The sequence below is a fragment of the Puma concolor genome, chromosome C1 (genome assembly GCF_028749965.1).
Source record: "Puma concolor isolate L17-30 chromosome C1, mPumCon1.1.hap2, whole genome shotgun sequence".
Classification (NCBI taxonomy): domain Eukaryota; kingdom Metazoa; phylum Chordata; class Mammalia; order Carnivora; family Felidae; genus Puma; species Puma concolor.
This window is the reverse complement of record NC_141674.1, coordinates 130,983,921-131,000,235: the sequence shown is the minus strand read 5'-3', so window position 1 is coordinate 131,000,235 and position 16,315 is coordinate 130,983,921. Positions and strand designations below refer to the sequence as shown.

General features: G+C 36.8%; 1 protein-coding gene across 1 annotated transcript in view; it reads left to right on the top strand.

The window, feature by feature from the left end:
* NXPH2 (neurexophilin 2) overlaps positions 1–15,236 on the top strand; it is a 112,854-nt gene extending 97,618 nt beyond the window's left edge. The window contains exon 2 of the mRNA XM_086718487.1: positions 12,714–15,236. Within this exon, the coding sequence (XP_086574613.1) occupies positions 12,714–13,457 (744 nt within the window). The 3' untranslated portion in view covers positions 13,458–15,236. The remainder of the gene's footprint in view (positions 1–12,713) is intronic.
* Positions 15,237–16,315: the final 1,079 nt, after the last annotated feature.

The following is a 16,315-nucleotide window of genomic DNA, read 5'->3' as shown; positions in this document are numbered from 1 at the left end:
AGGCGTAAGAACAAATGAGGTTATTTATGTAGACAGTAGTTCTCAGTGTAAAGGTTAGGAATGGTTATTGCAAAAAAAATTTAACACAGTAATCAGTTTCATATACACAAGTAATATGCATTTGTGTTTTTTATTAAATAGATATTTTATCATATGGAAACTATCACTGATTTTATAAAACATTTATATCATGTCATAATAAAGCAACACATTTTTGTAGGATCATGTAAAAATCCCCAATCGACTATAAATGTTTACATTTAAAGTGAAATATCATACTATGTATCTAAAACCATTTGAAGGTTTATTTTAAATTAATAAATGTCATGTTTGGTGAAAGAAGGTTAACCAATAAACATTATCATTTTGAAATGAAAAAGAGAAAATCAGCTGATTGTGGATGTTAATCACATCTACAATATACCTTCACAGCTACACCTAGATTAGTATTTGAATAACTGAGAACTGTAGGTTGGCCAAGGAGACACTTAAAACTAACCATAATGGTGCCTGGCTGGCTCAGTTCATAGAGTATGTGATTCTCAATCCTGAGGTATGAGTTCAAGCCCCATGTTGGATATAGTAGAGTGTACTGAAAAAGAAGTAAAAATTTAAAATACTAACCATCACAGGCAGTAATTGTTAATTGCAGACTAATGGTACCAGAAGATTGAAATAGCAAATGGATTTGATGGTAAAATACAAAGCCATGCACCTGTGCACTTTTCCTAACCCCCATCTGTTGCCTCTCTGCACCCCTCCCCTGCACCCATGTTTCCTCATTGAAACTCTGCCTAAACTGACATAGAACTACAATATCTGGCATTTCTACTCCTCATTTGACTGTTCTTCCCTCTTTTGTAACTTTCCTTTTTAAATGCTCGCTTTTAGAGGTCAGGACATATTCATGTTGTTTCTCCCAGGCATTATATTTGAGAAGTCTTGATGGGTTCCTATCACATGAAGCTCTTCTCTCACATTGAAAACTTGGTTGAGGCTTATAAGGACACGTGGGTGAAAACAGACAGTACCACTCACCATTCTGAGGCATTTTGGTCTTTTTTGTTTTTTAATGTTTGTTTATTTATTTTTGAGAGAGAGGGAGGGAGGGAGAGGCAAAGAGAGAGGGAGACAGAAAATCCCAAGCAGGCTCCGCACTGTCAGTGCAGAGCCTGATGCAGGGCTCATACTCACGAACCATGAGATTGTGACCTGAGCCGAAACCAAGAGTCAGATGCTCAACCGATTGAGCCACCCAGGTGCCCCTGAGTTGTTTATCTCTTAACTGCTAAAAGACTATTTTTTTTCTGTTGGATTATCGAAAGAATACCTTGTTTGACTTTGCAAACCTTGCATTAAATGAGACTGCCATCTGCCCCTGTTTCATTCTGGAAGTGTGGTCACATCATAACACTTAGCAGCCCCCTAGCACAAGGCATGTTCAGTATTTGGTTCTAGCATGTTCATTATTTGTTTAAGAACCCCTTTTTTTCAGCTTGCTAATACAAAATGAAGTCTAAGTTACCTTTCACACCATTTCCCCTAAACATTTGCAGAAGTTATGGTATGTGCATGCACACATGTGTTCATACACATGATATTTCTGTGTATCAGTGTGTGTGTGTGTGTGTGTGTGTGTGTGTGTGTGTGCAATTTTTTGCAGAGGTTGTGTCATTGATTTTCCAGATTACTGTCATCAAGATAAAATAGGAATTGCCATATTTAACCTTAGCAATAAAAGTACTGCCAAGCATTGCAATCTAGCTTTTTGGCTCTTACTGCTAAGATTTCTGTCTTCACATTTATGTTTCCTGTTAGTTCCTGTATCAATTTAGAAAAATGTAAAGGGTAGCTATTAAAAGATATCTGGGAGGTAAAATGAATTTGCTACTCTCAGCAGAAAGGAAGGATGTCCACTGTTAAGCTTTCTTCTCCTAAGCAATCATTTGTTTTTCAACTTGCAAAATGAATTTTGAAACAATGCCACATTATGCCACAAGATATTAATAGGCACAATTAATATATTGATGTATGTTTGATTCTACCATCCTTCATCCCCTTTATGTCATTCTTCTTTTAATCTGCTGTGACAGTTCAGTAATGGAGCCCCAGAAATATGACTTTAGGGCAAGCTGTACTACTAATCATCAATACAACATTGTATGTTCCCTACCAGATACGTAATACCTGTTTTGTCAGCGATGATGATACTCTGTAAAATTTCTACTCAGAGAAAATGCTTTCCAAGATTCGTTTACAAGCAAAAAATTTAATGGGATGCTGGGTTTGATCATGACAGGGATTTTTTTTTTCTTTCTTTTTTTTTTTTTTTTTTCTGCTGAGCAGGTTGTCGTTTTAGTTTTAACTACAGGATGCAGGATAGAATTGTTAAAGCAATCCAATTATATAAGCTATATGAAGGCAGTAAAAATGAGGCTTTCGACCACCTTCTTCATTGGCTCTATAATTCTTCAGCTATAATGGGACCTGCAAGCCACCTCTAAATTGTATAACAGTGGTCACTTTTGGGGTTCTTGGCTTAAACTAATAGCCCCAGTTAAATAATTAATGGCTAGCTACATGGATTCCATCATGAACAACATTATAAACAGATCTATTAAGCAAACCAGTTATTCTTCCAAACTGGCACTTAGCAGTGATTGTCACTCTGAAAGAACATTAATGAATGCTTACAGGATATCCAAAGGGGGCAAGCCAGCTGCCTTTAAAAAATATTTGTACACATCTGTATCAATTTATCTCTTAGAGTGTATGCCACTCCTGTTATTAAGAAAAAGACAACACTCCCAGCTTGGTACCAATCCACTAATTTGGAGCATTGAGTTCATTCTGCCTGGTTCTGGAAAGTCAGAATTTTTTTTCTTTAATGGACAGAGGACTACATATTTTTAGTGCAGTGTAAAACAGGGATATGGCCTTCCTTGTTAATGGTAGGTGATCTATTCAATGTAAGAGTGGTGTTTTATGTATATTTTGGCAAATGATTCATGGAAAAATAGTATGGGCTGTAAGTATTTTATATTCAATCATAAAGACAGAAAACTGAAAACATCCTCTTGAGGCATAGACGTCTCTTCAATGCAATGATTATGGAAAAACAATTAGGTTGTTTTGTTTCACCTTTTATTTAGAGCACTCATTATTTCTCATGAAAATCATAGATGCCAGCCAAATTTGTTGTGTATTAGTGTATTTTCACACACTTAGAAACATAAAGACAAACCTACATTATTTCAGAATATTGTTATTTATCCAGAGCATACTTAGCTCATTACAAATCAACATTAATATATGTTGTATTAATTACATACAATTATAGAAAAAGGTTATAACACAATTATGGCAAAGGTCTGACTGTCCCAGAACCCAATAATATACTAGTCTACCCTTAAACAACACAAGGAGCTAGTGGTGCTGACCCTCATGCAGTCAAAAATCCACGTATAGCTTTTGACTCCCCTAAAACTCAACTACTTGTTTTTTTTTAAGTTTTTATTTTTATTTATTTTGAGAGAGATACAGAGAACAAGCAGGGGAGAGGCAGAGAGAGAGGGAAAGAGACAATCCCAAGCAGGTTCTGCACCGTCACCACAGAGCAAGATGTGGGGCTGGAACTCACAAACCATGAGATCATGACTTGAGCTGAAATCTAGAGTTGGACGCCTAACCGACTGAGCCACCCAGGTGCCCCAAAACTCAACTACTAATACCTATTGACTGGAAGACTTACCCATAACATATACAGTTGATTAACACATATTTTGTACATTATATGTATTATATACTGTATTCTCACAATAAAGTAAGCTAGAGAAAAGAAAATATTATTAAGAAAATCATAAGGAAGAAAAATTCATTTACAGTAATGTCCAGTATTTATTGAAAACTACGTGCATATAAATGGACAGAGTTCAAACCCATGTTGTTCCAGGGTCAGCTATATTATAAACCTTCAGCAGCTCTTAGGAGGTTTAAGGGTGAAAGACAAGGCCTGCGAGGGTGCCACCTGCCAGCACTAGCCCTCCTAATCAGGAATTCAGCACTGACTGAACACTGGAGCCTATTTACGGTTAATAGAAGTGGCCATGTATTTTCACTTATAAGATGAATAAGTTCTTTGGCTCTAACGTACAGCATGGTGACTGTAATTGATAATACTGTGTTGTATAATTGAAATTTGCTAAGAACCCTTTCTTAAGGGTTCTCATCCCCCTCTCCCTCCCATAAGGTGACTGTGAGGTGATGGATGTGTTAATTAACTGGATGCTGGGGATCCTTTCACACTGTAAACGTGTCTCAAATCATCACGTGGTACACCTTAAATATATTACAATTTTGTTTGTCAATTACACCTCAATAAAGCTGGGGAAAAAAAAGGAAAAGAAAAAAATTAACCTTTCACTGGAAGAAATAGAACTATTGTCTTATAATGTTATCACACTCTCATTAGTAATTATAAACAAATCGATATACAATTTGGAACAAGAAAAAAGGAATATAAATACCAAGATCGATTCGTTTTCTTGACACTGATTCATTCATTGTCAACCATCAACTAGTAAATCTTGGATTTCATTTCTCTCATCAGAATAAAGGTATTAATTACTCAATTCTATTCACTCCCTGTACTGTTGCTTCCCCTGTTAAGAACTAGCTCTCTCTACTCCCTGTTATACTGATGTGTGTACATATAGATAGAGATATAAATTTCCAGGACCTCGTGACAATTATAAGTAAGTGAGATGTTTATGTATGATTAATGCTTCTTTTCCCTGCTCTTCTGCAATTCCCATGAAGGCAGGAACTCTGTTCCTTGAGCAATGTGCTCCCAATACCTAGTGCCTAAATGATGTACCTGGAAGGCATTCAATAAAATGTGTTGAATCAGTGATTAAAGATGAACGTGTACATCTGGCCACAGTTCCGGGTCACCTCAATCCTCTGGACTACAGAATTCTCCTCATTACGAGTGTCCTGCCCACAGAGCCACCTCACTCTGATTCACTTTCTACCTCACAACCTCCTTTTTCTCCCTCAAGTGTAACTCCACCCTTTTTTTTTTCTCCCCACCATTTTACCCTGGAGAAAATGGTCATGGTTTCCCCAGGATGATGGGACCATAAGTGACAGTGCCAGATTACTATCCCAGTGTTTCTGACGCCAACTCCTTCCAGCAAATCAAAGCATTGCTATTTCCATCTCTCGCTGTTTCCCACTGCAGTTTTTAACGTATTGTGATTGAGTTCCTTGTGCCTGCCTCTTTCATTCATTCCTTCACTCAGAATCGTTTTTCTGTTTGGGCAAATTCAGCCACTGAAGGATGTGCCAACAGATTCTTTCTACAATGCACAGACTTGCTTGGGACTCTCCATTTCTTTTCCCAGTCCAATCATTGACAAGTGCAATGTGGGAACAGAGTTGCATTCATCTAATTGCAGGTATGGGCTAAAGTCAGTGAAGCAATAAATTTACTCTTACAAAAGTAAAATAAATTTTTGTGGGGGGCGCCTGGGTGGCTCAGTCGGTTAAGCGTCTGACTTCAGCCAGGTCATAATCTCACGGTTCATAAGCTGGAGCCCGGTGTTGGTCTCTGTGCTGAGAGCTCGGAACCTGGAGCCTGCTTCGGATTCTGTGTCTCCCTCTCTCTCTGCCCCTTCGCATTCCCACTCGGTCTCTCTCACTATCTCCAAAATAAATAAACATTAAAAAAATAATAATAAAATAATTTTTGTGGAAATATGTCCAAGCTGTCTTAGGCTCCCTACTTTCTTAAACAAGGTGTGTTAATGTCATCCAGTCTGGTCTTGCTAAGTCAGGAGAACTGTATATAGAAACTGTGAGCTTCAAGGGCTAAGCTTCAATTCCTTAAGAAATCCAAGCCTCTCCTACTCCCCTGGTGCCATGTAAGTGAAGAGTGAATGGGTATTAAATAAAAGTGTCAGCTATAATTGTTAAACACTGGACTAGGACAGCAAGGCTGGTGGGGATATCTCCTCCCCTGGCATTTCTTCAAATAAAAACAGCATCTGTTAGAAGCGCTATAGGATAGAACTATCTGGACCGATAATGGCATGGCATACATTGAATGGAATTTGAACCCCAGAAGCTCAAAGCTTTAAAGGTCTTTCACTTCCTTTCTGTTATTTGCTGTGTGTAAAGAAATCTTCTCCCTCTTCTCTACTCCCAGCCCTAGAGCATACAGCTACAGGGAAGAAGCAAAGCTCTCACAGTATGGACATATAGAAAAGAATTATCCCATAATTATGGCAAAGGTCTCACTGTCCCAAATCCCACAGGAGACCAAGTAGCATTCATGGTAGTGTAGCACCAGAATACTAAGAATATAGAACACCCTTTGTGAGGTTTTCTTTCATTAGCTCCATTCCCGTTGCCAAACACGTACAAAGAAAAGTTGATACTGACTCACTGGATATGGAGAATCAAGTACAGTGCACAGGCTCCAAAACTGAGAAAACAGACATTTGAATCTGATGTAGTCGGTGTCTAATTCTACATAAGATATTGATAGAACAAGCTCTTCCTATTGAGCTACCAGGTATCGAAATGGACCCAGTTTTTAAGAAATTAATATTAAATAAAAATAAAATAATAAATAATGAGGACAGACATATTTATAGCACATAATGTTGCTGAAATGCTTTATAAGTAGTGTATTATTTCCTAAGCAACTCTGAGGTTATTTTAGATAATTCAGGGATGCACTAGTTATAAATTAAAATGCTTGAGAATGCTTCACTTAAAAAAAATTTAATCCTAACCAAGTGCCACTGAATTAAGTGTAAATTAAACTAAGCTTATGGTAGGGACACTTGGGTGGCTCAGTTGATTAAGCATCTGACTTTGGCTAGGTCATGATCTCACGATTCATGAGTTCGAGCCCCGTGTCGGGCTCTGAGCCAACAGCTCAGAGCCTGTTGCCTGCTTTGGATTCTGTGTCTCTCTCTGCTCCTCCCTTGCTTACACTCTGTCTCTCTCTCTCCTCTCAAAAATAAATAAACATTAAAACAATTTTAAACTAAGCTTATGATAACAAAAATGAATAAGCCTTGTGAAAATTCTGAAAGGAAAAATTTATTTTTTTTAATGTTTATTTATTTATCTTGAGAGAGGAAGAGCTCAAGCATGAGTGGGACAGGGGCAGAGAGAGAGGGAAAGAGAGAATACCACGCAGACTCTGTGCTATCAGCACAAAGCCCAACACGGGGCTCAATCTCACAAACGGTGAGATCATGACCTGAGTTGAAATCAAGAGTCAGAAGCTTAACTGACTGAGCCACCCAAGTGCCCCCTGAAAGGAAAACTTTAAAAAGAGGATCTTCTCTCCCTAAGCCAAATATTAAGAGTAACATCAATAGTCATAAAAATGTGTTGCTAACATGGACCCTTGAGATGAAGTGATGAAAATGGTACCTTACCTCTGTGTTCTTCCTCCCCAAATCTGTAACTCCAGTGTAAATATGAGAAAAAATCAGACAAACTCAAATTGGAGGACATTCTACAAAATGCCTAACCAATACTCTTCAAAACATACAAAATGTTATCAAAAACAAGGAAAGACAGACAAGACAAACCTAAGGATTCATGATGACCAAATGTACTGTGGCATTCTAGATGGGATCCTCAAGTAGATAAAGGACATTAAGGAAAAATGAAGGAAATCTGAGCAAACTATGGACTTTAGTTCATAATAATGTGTCATTATTGGTTCATTAGTTGTGACAAGTGTGTTGCAGTGTAAGAAGTTAACAATATAGGAAATGGGGTGCAGGGCATATGGTAACTCTGTATTACACAGCTTTTCTCTGTAAACTAAAATTATTCTAAAATAAAGTGCTTATTGAAAAATACATGACAAATGTAGTTTTTAAAAGGATCTTCTGATATAGTATTTGCAGATGAAGATGCTTTTTGGTTTATAAATTATTTCCATAATTCGTGACAGTTCTCACATCTGCTACTATAAAATTCATTGCAACTTCTTTGCCTCTTGGGGAAAAAAATGCATTTAATTATCAGCGAAATTCAACTCCAGCTTGTTATGATGAATGATTTGAACCTGTCAGCTTCTTTCCCCCTAAAAACAAAGAATTGAAATGAAATACAGTCTTCTTCCTCTATTCCCTTCCTTCCACCTGCTTCATTTAATTGATGAAGGTTTGAGCTTTTATTAATCTTTTTGAGCTCCTCTGTAAGATGCAGAAAAAGCTAATATGATATCATTGTATCTCGCTAATGTGTGTGCTTTGTGAAATTGATACACTCTGCCAAGACATAAATTACTTAAACTTTGATAAATGTGTGGAAATCAGGGAATGTTCAAACAGATAAAGCACAGCAATTCCTCTTTTTTCTCCCTTTTTTAAACTCCATTTGGTGCTTGCAGTTAAATGTTTTTGCATTATTATTGCAATATGATGGGACAAAAGACAGCAGTGATACCGACAGAGTCCCAGAAAGTACAAAAGTAACCAGGGGGAATATAGCCATGTGTTTCGTAGATAACATCTAACAACATTGTCTTGGACAGAGTGGTTTGCCAACAGGTTCAGAACCACCTGCAGTGTCTCCCAGCATGTTGAATCATGGAAATTGTCTGTTCAGGAACGAGGGCGCCTGCCAGACACTTTGTACTTTCAGGTCCCTTTGCTGACTCATTCAGTAGGTTGGAATCAAAGATCCACAAACACATTTTGTTGGCAAAGAGAGCTTACCTGTGCCTGTGATCTGGCTATAACTCAGATGCCAGCAAGACTGGAAATAGGAGGAAACGATTGATTGATGTTCTGGGGCTGAGAAGGGTATTTTCTACTCAGTCATTAATTTGTCATATGGCACTGAACAAGTTGCTTGATTAACCATTAATCAGTTTCCTGGAGGCCCGAGAGTTCATACAACCCTTTGAAGACAGTTCTTGAATAGGAAACATGGTACTATCCATTGGACCATGCAAGAGCCATCAGTCATTGAATGACTCTTGCCAGAGATTGGGCTCAGTAATTTCCATCCATTCTTTCATTTTGTCCTTACAATCGATCAACAAGGGAGATATAGGTGAGAAAACGGGTTCACATCAAACACTTAAGTGAGGGGTGTGAGGTCATCAGGCACCAAATCCCTGTGCTTTTTCCACCATGCTGATTCTATACTGGGAGTGTATGGATGAGTGTGGGGCAAGATTATATTTCCTCCAACCCTTGGTCATCCCTGATTAGGTCTCTGAGGTTAAGCATGAGCTTTGGGGACTTAGATCATACAATACTCCTTGTAGACCGGGTCTAGGGGAGGGTGCCCTCTCAACAGTGATGTATTCATTTGAAGAAAACATTCCAGGGGTGAAGCCAAACGAGCTATACCAAAGGGAGAGTGAATTGGAAGGAGAGGTACAGCCGTCTTCTCTTTAGGACAATTAGCAATATATTTATCCTTTTAATGACACTCTTCTGCCAATATATCATTATCTAATAACGTCTTGAGATTGGGGTTTATGTTTGGAAATCAGTATTTATGATAATAAGTAATAAACAGATAAGCTTACACACAGCTTTTCTCAAAGCAAGCTAGACATGTGATGGTCTAAGGCAAAGCAAAAAAATTAAAACATATGTACATCTACTTTTTATCTAAGGAACTGTCTGAGTATTTTTATGAGAACAGAGGCCAATTATAGATCTGTGCTATTCGTTAAATTTTATTATTTTTTATATAAGCCAACCTTCAAATCAAGAGCTTCTTGAATAAGTTTGAACCTGAAGAGTATTGTGTTAAAATATATTTTTTAGAAATTAAATTACATTTTAAATTCATGTGAGAAATCTTTTCTGAAGAGTTGAAGAGCTTTTCTAAAAGCAAGTAATCACATCTAAGTTATCTGCTTGATAAACTAGGATTTTTTTTTTTTTTTTTTTACATACTTATTGCTCAGGGTTTGTCAACATATGTTTGGGTCAAGTTGTTACAACATAAATTACTACAAAGAAAATCTTCATTTTTTTTTAAACTCAGTAAATGATCATTTATTATTATTCTTGTTTTTGTTATCATTGAGTAATCTCAGAACCATCACAGCAGAAGTCCTAGAGAAAGAGGAGTTCTTAACATCTGTCTCATAACGGCTTCTGCAGTGAATAAGCCAATACCAGTTAACTTGCAAATTTACTTGTCATTGAATGATGGGTTCAATGTTTATAGGTTTTCAATAATGGAAAAGTAAGGAGAAAGCCAGGCCAAGCACTAAATGAGAACAAATGACCCAGGTAGAAAAAATTCAGGAAAATGTATAATGTAAAACAAACATTTTTAGGGGAAAATAAAAAAGATCATGTTGCTGTTGGTAACAAAAAATGTTCTCATACTTCTGAGCAAGACAAATGTTTTTGAATAGAGAATGGGTCTTAGTTCCACTAACATAGTATTGATCGGCAGCATGGTACATAAACGTAAGAACCAAGATTGTTTAACAATTTAGAAGGGGAAAATGTCAGAAGGGATTTATCCTATGAAAAGAGAGGAAGGAAGGCAGGAGTGAGAAAAGAAGTTTGGAAGTTGTACCACATAGGGGAGTAGAGATCAGGAAGTAAAGTTCTTGTTTACAAGATTCTAGTAAGTGGTAGGTATGTCTGTCAGCATTGACCAAACAAGGCACATCTCATGAAATACTGGAAATGGATGAAAAATAAATAATAGAATCTGGACAACAAGAATCATAATCACAGAGAAGGGAAATTGGGCCTTGATCAGCAAGGGGTTTCTTATCTGCCTACGTGTCCTTGTCCTTGCTGGGGAGAGGCTGGACACGTCAGTTGGACCAGCCTGCAGCAGTCAGTTCTCAGGAAACTCAAGTTATAACTGAAGCCAGTACTGAACTTCGTGGGTTATTACCAATGGTTTTGAATGAGATTTGTGCACATCATAGTTATGAGTATTCAAAATCAGAAAGCTAGTTACAGTATCAGAAATACGCAGAATATTTTGAACCAGAAATCCAGACTAAGGATTCTTTTTTTCCTGGTGAATATACTAATCTTTCAATGCCAGCAAAGGAAAGAAGTATCAACTCAGGATTCACAAGCTCCTAAGAAGGCGGTATGCATTTAGGTTCTGAATATAGTAAGAATGTGCATTGTATCAATTTGCCCTCCTACCAAACCTCAGTAATTTAAGGGAAAAGAATTTTTAAAGATAGTAGACATGAGGAAGGAAAACATTCAGGAAACTAATCAGAAGCAAATATATAGATTATGAACTCTGCCTCACCGCCCAAAGTACAAAAAAGGGGAAAAAAGCACACATGCATTGAAGTCCTTGGTTTCTGACTCTAAAGTGATCCTGGGGACAAGGTGTAGGTGAAAACACTTTGCACAAAGCTCTATTAGAACTTCTAAACTTTTGTGAATATATCAAAGATAACCTCAGGTTATTAAACTCTACCATACAGTCAAGTGAAATATTTATAATCCAAGCTATGTCTCTTTTTTTTCCCTCAAAATTGGATTGAAAGTAATAATTTTTTGTAATGATCTGAGACTATTTTTACCAGGTGCTTTGCCAAGTTTGAAAGGGTTGGGGAAACAGTTCATAAATACAGCTTCACTTCTTTCTCATCCTTTTCATCATGCTGACAGTTTTCTGGAGAATCATTACCAGAGTGGTTTGTGCCATTAGAGATAAGAGGCTATCTGTGTTTCCACCAGAAGCCTCTATTTTCCGGACTTCATAAGTCATCCATAAATATTCACTCCAGGCAACAGTTTCATATATTATGATTCTGTCCCTCCAAATCAATATTGACTTAACTAAATGATTTTTAGAAATTATGGGGACTCTTACACTACAAAAAGAATAAAAAGAAAAATCAGATGTAGATTAAGTGCTATGTTTCAGTGGGTGGGATCTGAACCACGTTCTGTGGAATCCATAAAACATTTGCATCCTTTTAAGCAATTCTCTCGGGGTATATAATTCAGTTGTAATAACATTTGTTGAATAATACATAGTCTGTTCCTAATTAAAAATATACATTTGCAATTTGTGTAAAGACCACAAAATTTGAAATTATATTCTTTCAACTAAAACGTTTGTGGACCGTTCTATTACTATTCATGCTCCTTTTTTGTTAGAGAGTTTGAGATGGAATTATCAAAAGTTATGAAATGATATGACATAAGCCTTTGAATATAATACCCTTAATATTTCTAAATATATTTAAGAGACTTATTAATATTTTATATTTGGATGGTTGCTAGCTTCTTAGTAGAAACCTTCAGCATTCTGGAGTTGTCTTCTACCTGAAGTAGAAGACCTCACAAATTGAATGATTTTTTTGTTTTTGTCATACAAATTGAATGTTTTTATTGAATGAGATACCAAAATACATTCCTTCCTCCAATCTGGAAAGATAGTATTGTAAAGATTAGGAAGCTGAGACTAAAACCACATCAATCCATTAAAATAAAATACTCTCTTCCTAATTACATTTTAATTTTGGTACTCACAATTTTACAGTGTTTGAATGAAATGCCCATCTCGTTGCACTGTTGAGCCCAGCTGTGTGTGTGAAATGCTATTTATCAAGAATCGAAATAATACTGCAAGCATTTCCCCTGTGCTTTAGCTTTAGTGTGTACGCTCGAAGCATAACCTAAAGTTTATTTCTCTTTCTTCTTTTCAAACAGTTATTTTGTGAAAGTAAGAAGGTGGTGCATGCCACAGAGGGGCTGGATTGGGAAGACAAAGATGCTCCGGGGACATTGGTCGGAAACGTGGTGCACTCAAGGATCATCAATCCTCTGCGCCTGTTTGTTAAACAGTCTCCAGTCCCAAAGCCTGGACACTTGGCGTATGCGGACAGCATGGAAAACTTTTGGGATTGGCTGGCCAACGTCACCGAGGTTCAGGAGCCATTGGCAAGAACTAAACGGAGGCCGATAGTAAAAACGGGAAAATTTAAGAAGATGTTCGGATGGGGTGATTTCCATTCCAACATTAAAACTGTCAAACTCAACCTCCTCATCACAGGGAAAATTGTTGACCACGGAAATGGAACCTTCAGTGTTTATTTCCGACATAATTCCACAGGCCTGGGCAATGTTTCAGTGAGTTTGGTACCCCCCTCCAAAGTGGTGGAATTTGAAGTTTCCCCGCAGTCTACCTTGGAGACCAAGGAGTCCAAATCTTTCAATTGTCGCATTGAATATGAAAAAACAGATCGGGCGAAGAAGACTGCCCTGTGCAACTTTGACCCCTCGAAGATCTGCTACCAGGAGCAGACTCAGAGCCATGTGTCTTGGTTGTGCTCCAAACCCTTCAAGGTCATTTGCATTTACATTGCCTTTTACAGTGTTGATTATAAACTTGTGCAGAAAGTCTGCCCTGACTACAATTACCATAGCGAGACTCCATACTTATCTTCTGGCTGAATTTTTCCACAGTGATGTAAATGAAGGACGACTATATATTTAATTAGAATGACCAAGAACCAAGCCCAGCTCTTCATGATAAAGGATCCCTTTTGTTTCTGGCAGTGAACCTTAGTTCCCTATTAGATTTCAAATTTAAAAAACAAACAAACAAACAAACAAAAAGAAAGAAAGATCTTTAAATGTAAAAATGTGTTTGTTTCGGTCTTAAGTACCTTAATCTAAAAAGTCAAACTGTGTATGAAGCCATCGCTTTCATGAAGGATGGCTAAGTCCTAGAAATATTGTTGTTTCTCTAAAAGAAGCATCAATGGTAGCAACATGTAATGAGAAAGAACCGAATTATGCATGTGATAAACATTGCTCTTGAAATGAGCCTGCCTTTGAAATATGTTTTGGAAGGTTACCTTAAAATAGCAGATTCCGTAAAGTAACTGAAAAGATTGTATTTGATAGAGGAATCACATTTCTGACATCAAACTCTCGTTTTTATTGCTGTCTTTCCTCCCACATCTATGCTGTTATTGATATGAGAGATGAAGGGGTAAAATTTGTTTCAGACCTCATGTGTGAAGTTACAGTGCCACAATGGAACAGAATACATTATTATCTGAGCTTGAGTGGGATGTGACTTAAACATTTAGCCCTTTGCTGGTCACCATCCTGAGGCTACTCACCTGAGTAGTAATATTAGTGGGTTGGGAAAGCTAATCTGGTTATATTTTAAGTGAGTCCCACAATAATGAGGGTCATGATGTTTTTAGATTCATTTGCCAAATTCAATGCTGTGAGATTGCCAAAAATACCATTAAATCTGTATCCACCCTATAACCTGTAGCTTCATTCTATTCATTTGATAGTGTGATTTTTATACACATAGAGAACAACTCTGAAAGTGAAAGTGGTTGTTCCCTAGAGGTTAGAATAAGGAAAACAATTGGAAGTGGACTAACAAAATTCCAGGATTATGGATTCATTATTTCTAGCCTCCCAGATTCAGTTCTCTTTGCATTTAGTTAATTATTTGAATGAGGGATTAAATTCTATGTAGAAATGAAGAGTATATTTAAACATTACTGATTATTATTAAGTGCTAACAACGAAGATACCTGATGCACCAGGCTTTTGAAATCACTTCAACATTATTGTGGCTTCACTGTTGGTGTCCTTGCCATCTTCTCTGAGGCGGGTGGACAGTCATCCTACATTATAGAACTGGATGATCTTTGCATTAGTCCAGGAAGAGGGTCTGGCTGGCCAGTAATGTTTCTAGAACTTGTAAGACTCATGGAACAGCTACTCTTTTTACAGTAGGTATTAACTTTACCCAGCCCCCACTCCTTATTTGTAAAATATCAGTTGAAGTAAAACATTAAACTGAAGGAAGACCAGTCTAACCAACAAAAATGCTCTTACTGCATTGTTTAAAAAGCCAACAGCTCTTGTCCTCTATTTTGCTTTTCATTCCTTTCCTTTTACTGGTGATACCTGTACAGTGTTTGATTTTGTCTTTTGAAAAATTGTACTAGGCTTAGTGTGTGGTAGTACAGGCTTGAAATTTTTGCTCTGAGTTCATCAGGTGCTTTTGCAATTTTGTGGTTGGTGTGAAATATTTTAAGGCATCTTTTTATTTTCATCTAGAAACAAGATTAAAATACTATTTATTGTAAAATATGTGGGAACCTATATGTATATATACTTAGAATTTTCTGTGTACAGAGAAAGTATGTGTACACATTTCTATGTAAATAAAAAGAATTTGCTAAATCTGTCACATGACTTCAGGTTTTTTTTAAGACTCTTCTTTCTTTTCTCAGGGTGTGTGTGTGTGTGTGTGTGTGTGTGTGTGTGTAACACCAAGTGAGCATTAAGATTTTCCTTATGCATATATTAAATAAAGCACCTTGGCTATGAGGACTTTAATGTAAAGTAAAAGGATAATTCACATAATCACTTGGCATATAGTCTGGTACCTGGTAAGAGCTCTGTAAGCGTAAGCTTCCATAATGATTGGAATAATAATTATTATTATTGCAGCATGAAATATGATTAAAAACTCTGGTGTTCAAATGTTGAGTGATATGAACATATCCATGCAAAGGGAAAAGTATAAATTGGTTTACAAAATTCTTGGATTTTAGCAGGGTTTGTGGAATTAAAAAAAAAAGAAAGAAAGATAATTTCCTTAGGCATATTTTTTAATTGGAGTAGAACATATGTCACATACATTTTTAAGTCATAATTTTATTTCAAAGACTACATAATTGTCAGTAATGGTACTTGGCACCATATAAATCAGATCCCATTTAAACATGCAAATGCATACATTTCTACAAAACCATTTTTACCTTTGAATATTGCAGTTGAGGTAAAGGACATTCATGTAAGCTAACTTTACACTCAATTATAAATTCATCAAAAGTTAAAGGATAGACCCTTTAAAAATAAAAATTAAACCAACAATTGTACACCTGAAATTACAATAATGTTATATGGCAATTGTGTTTCAATAAATTTTTTGTAAGTTAAAAAAAACACACTTAGCAGAAATTTAATCTTCAGGGAGATGTCAGGCATCTTTCCAGGGTCTCTCTAGGCTTACTGCTTACTAGAAAGCAAACTAGTTTGAAGACCTTTTCACCCTTCAGCAGAAACAATCATTTTACTCATCACACTGAATCAGGAAAGAGACTGTATTTCCATGACTAAGAACAATGTGATCATACCAGCCATAGACTCTGTAAAATCTATGGAAGGGAAATGAGAGAACGAGCCAATGGACAGCATGCGGGAAAGCAGCAATCAGTAAAAAGGAAACAATTTTCTTCTTACTGCTTGGTTCTTGGAATTTCAATACA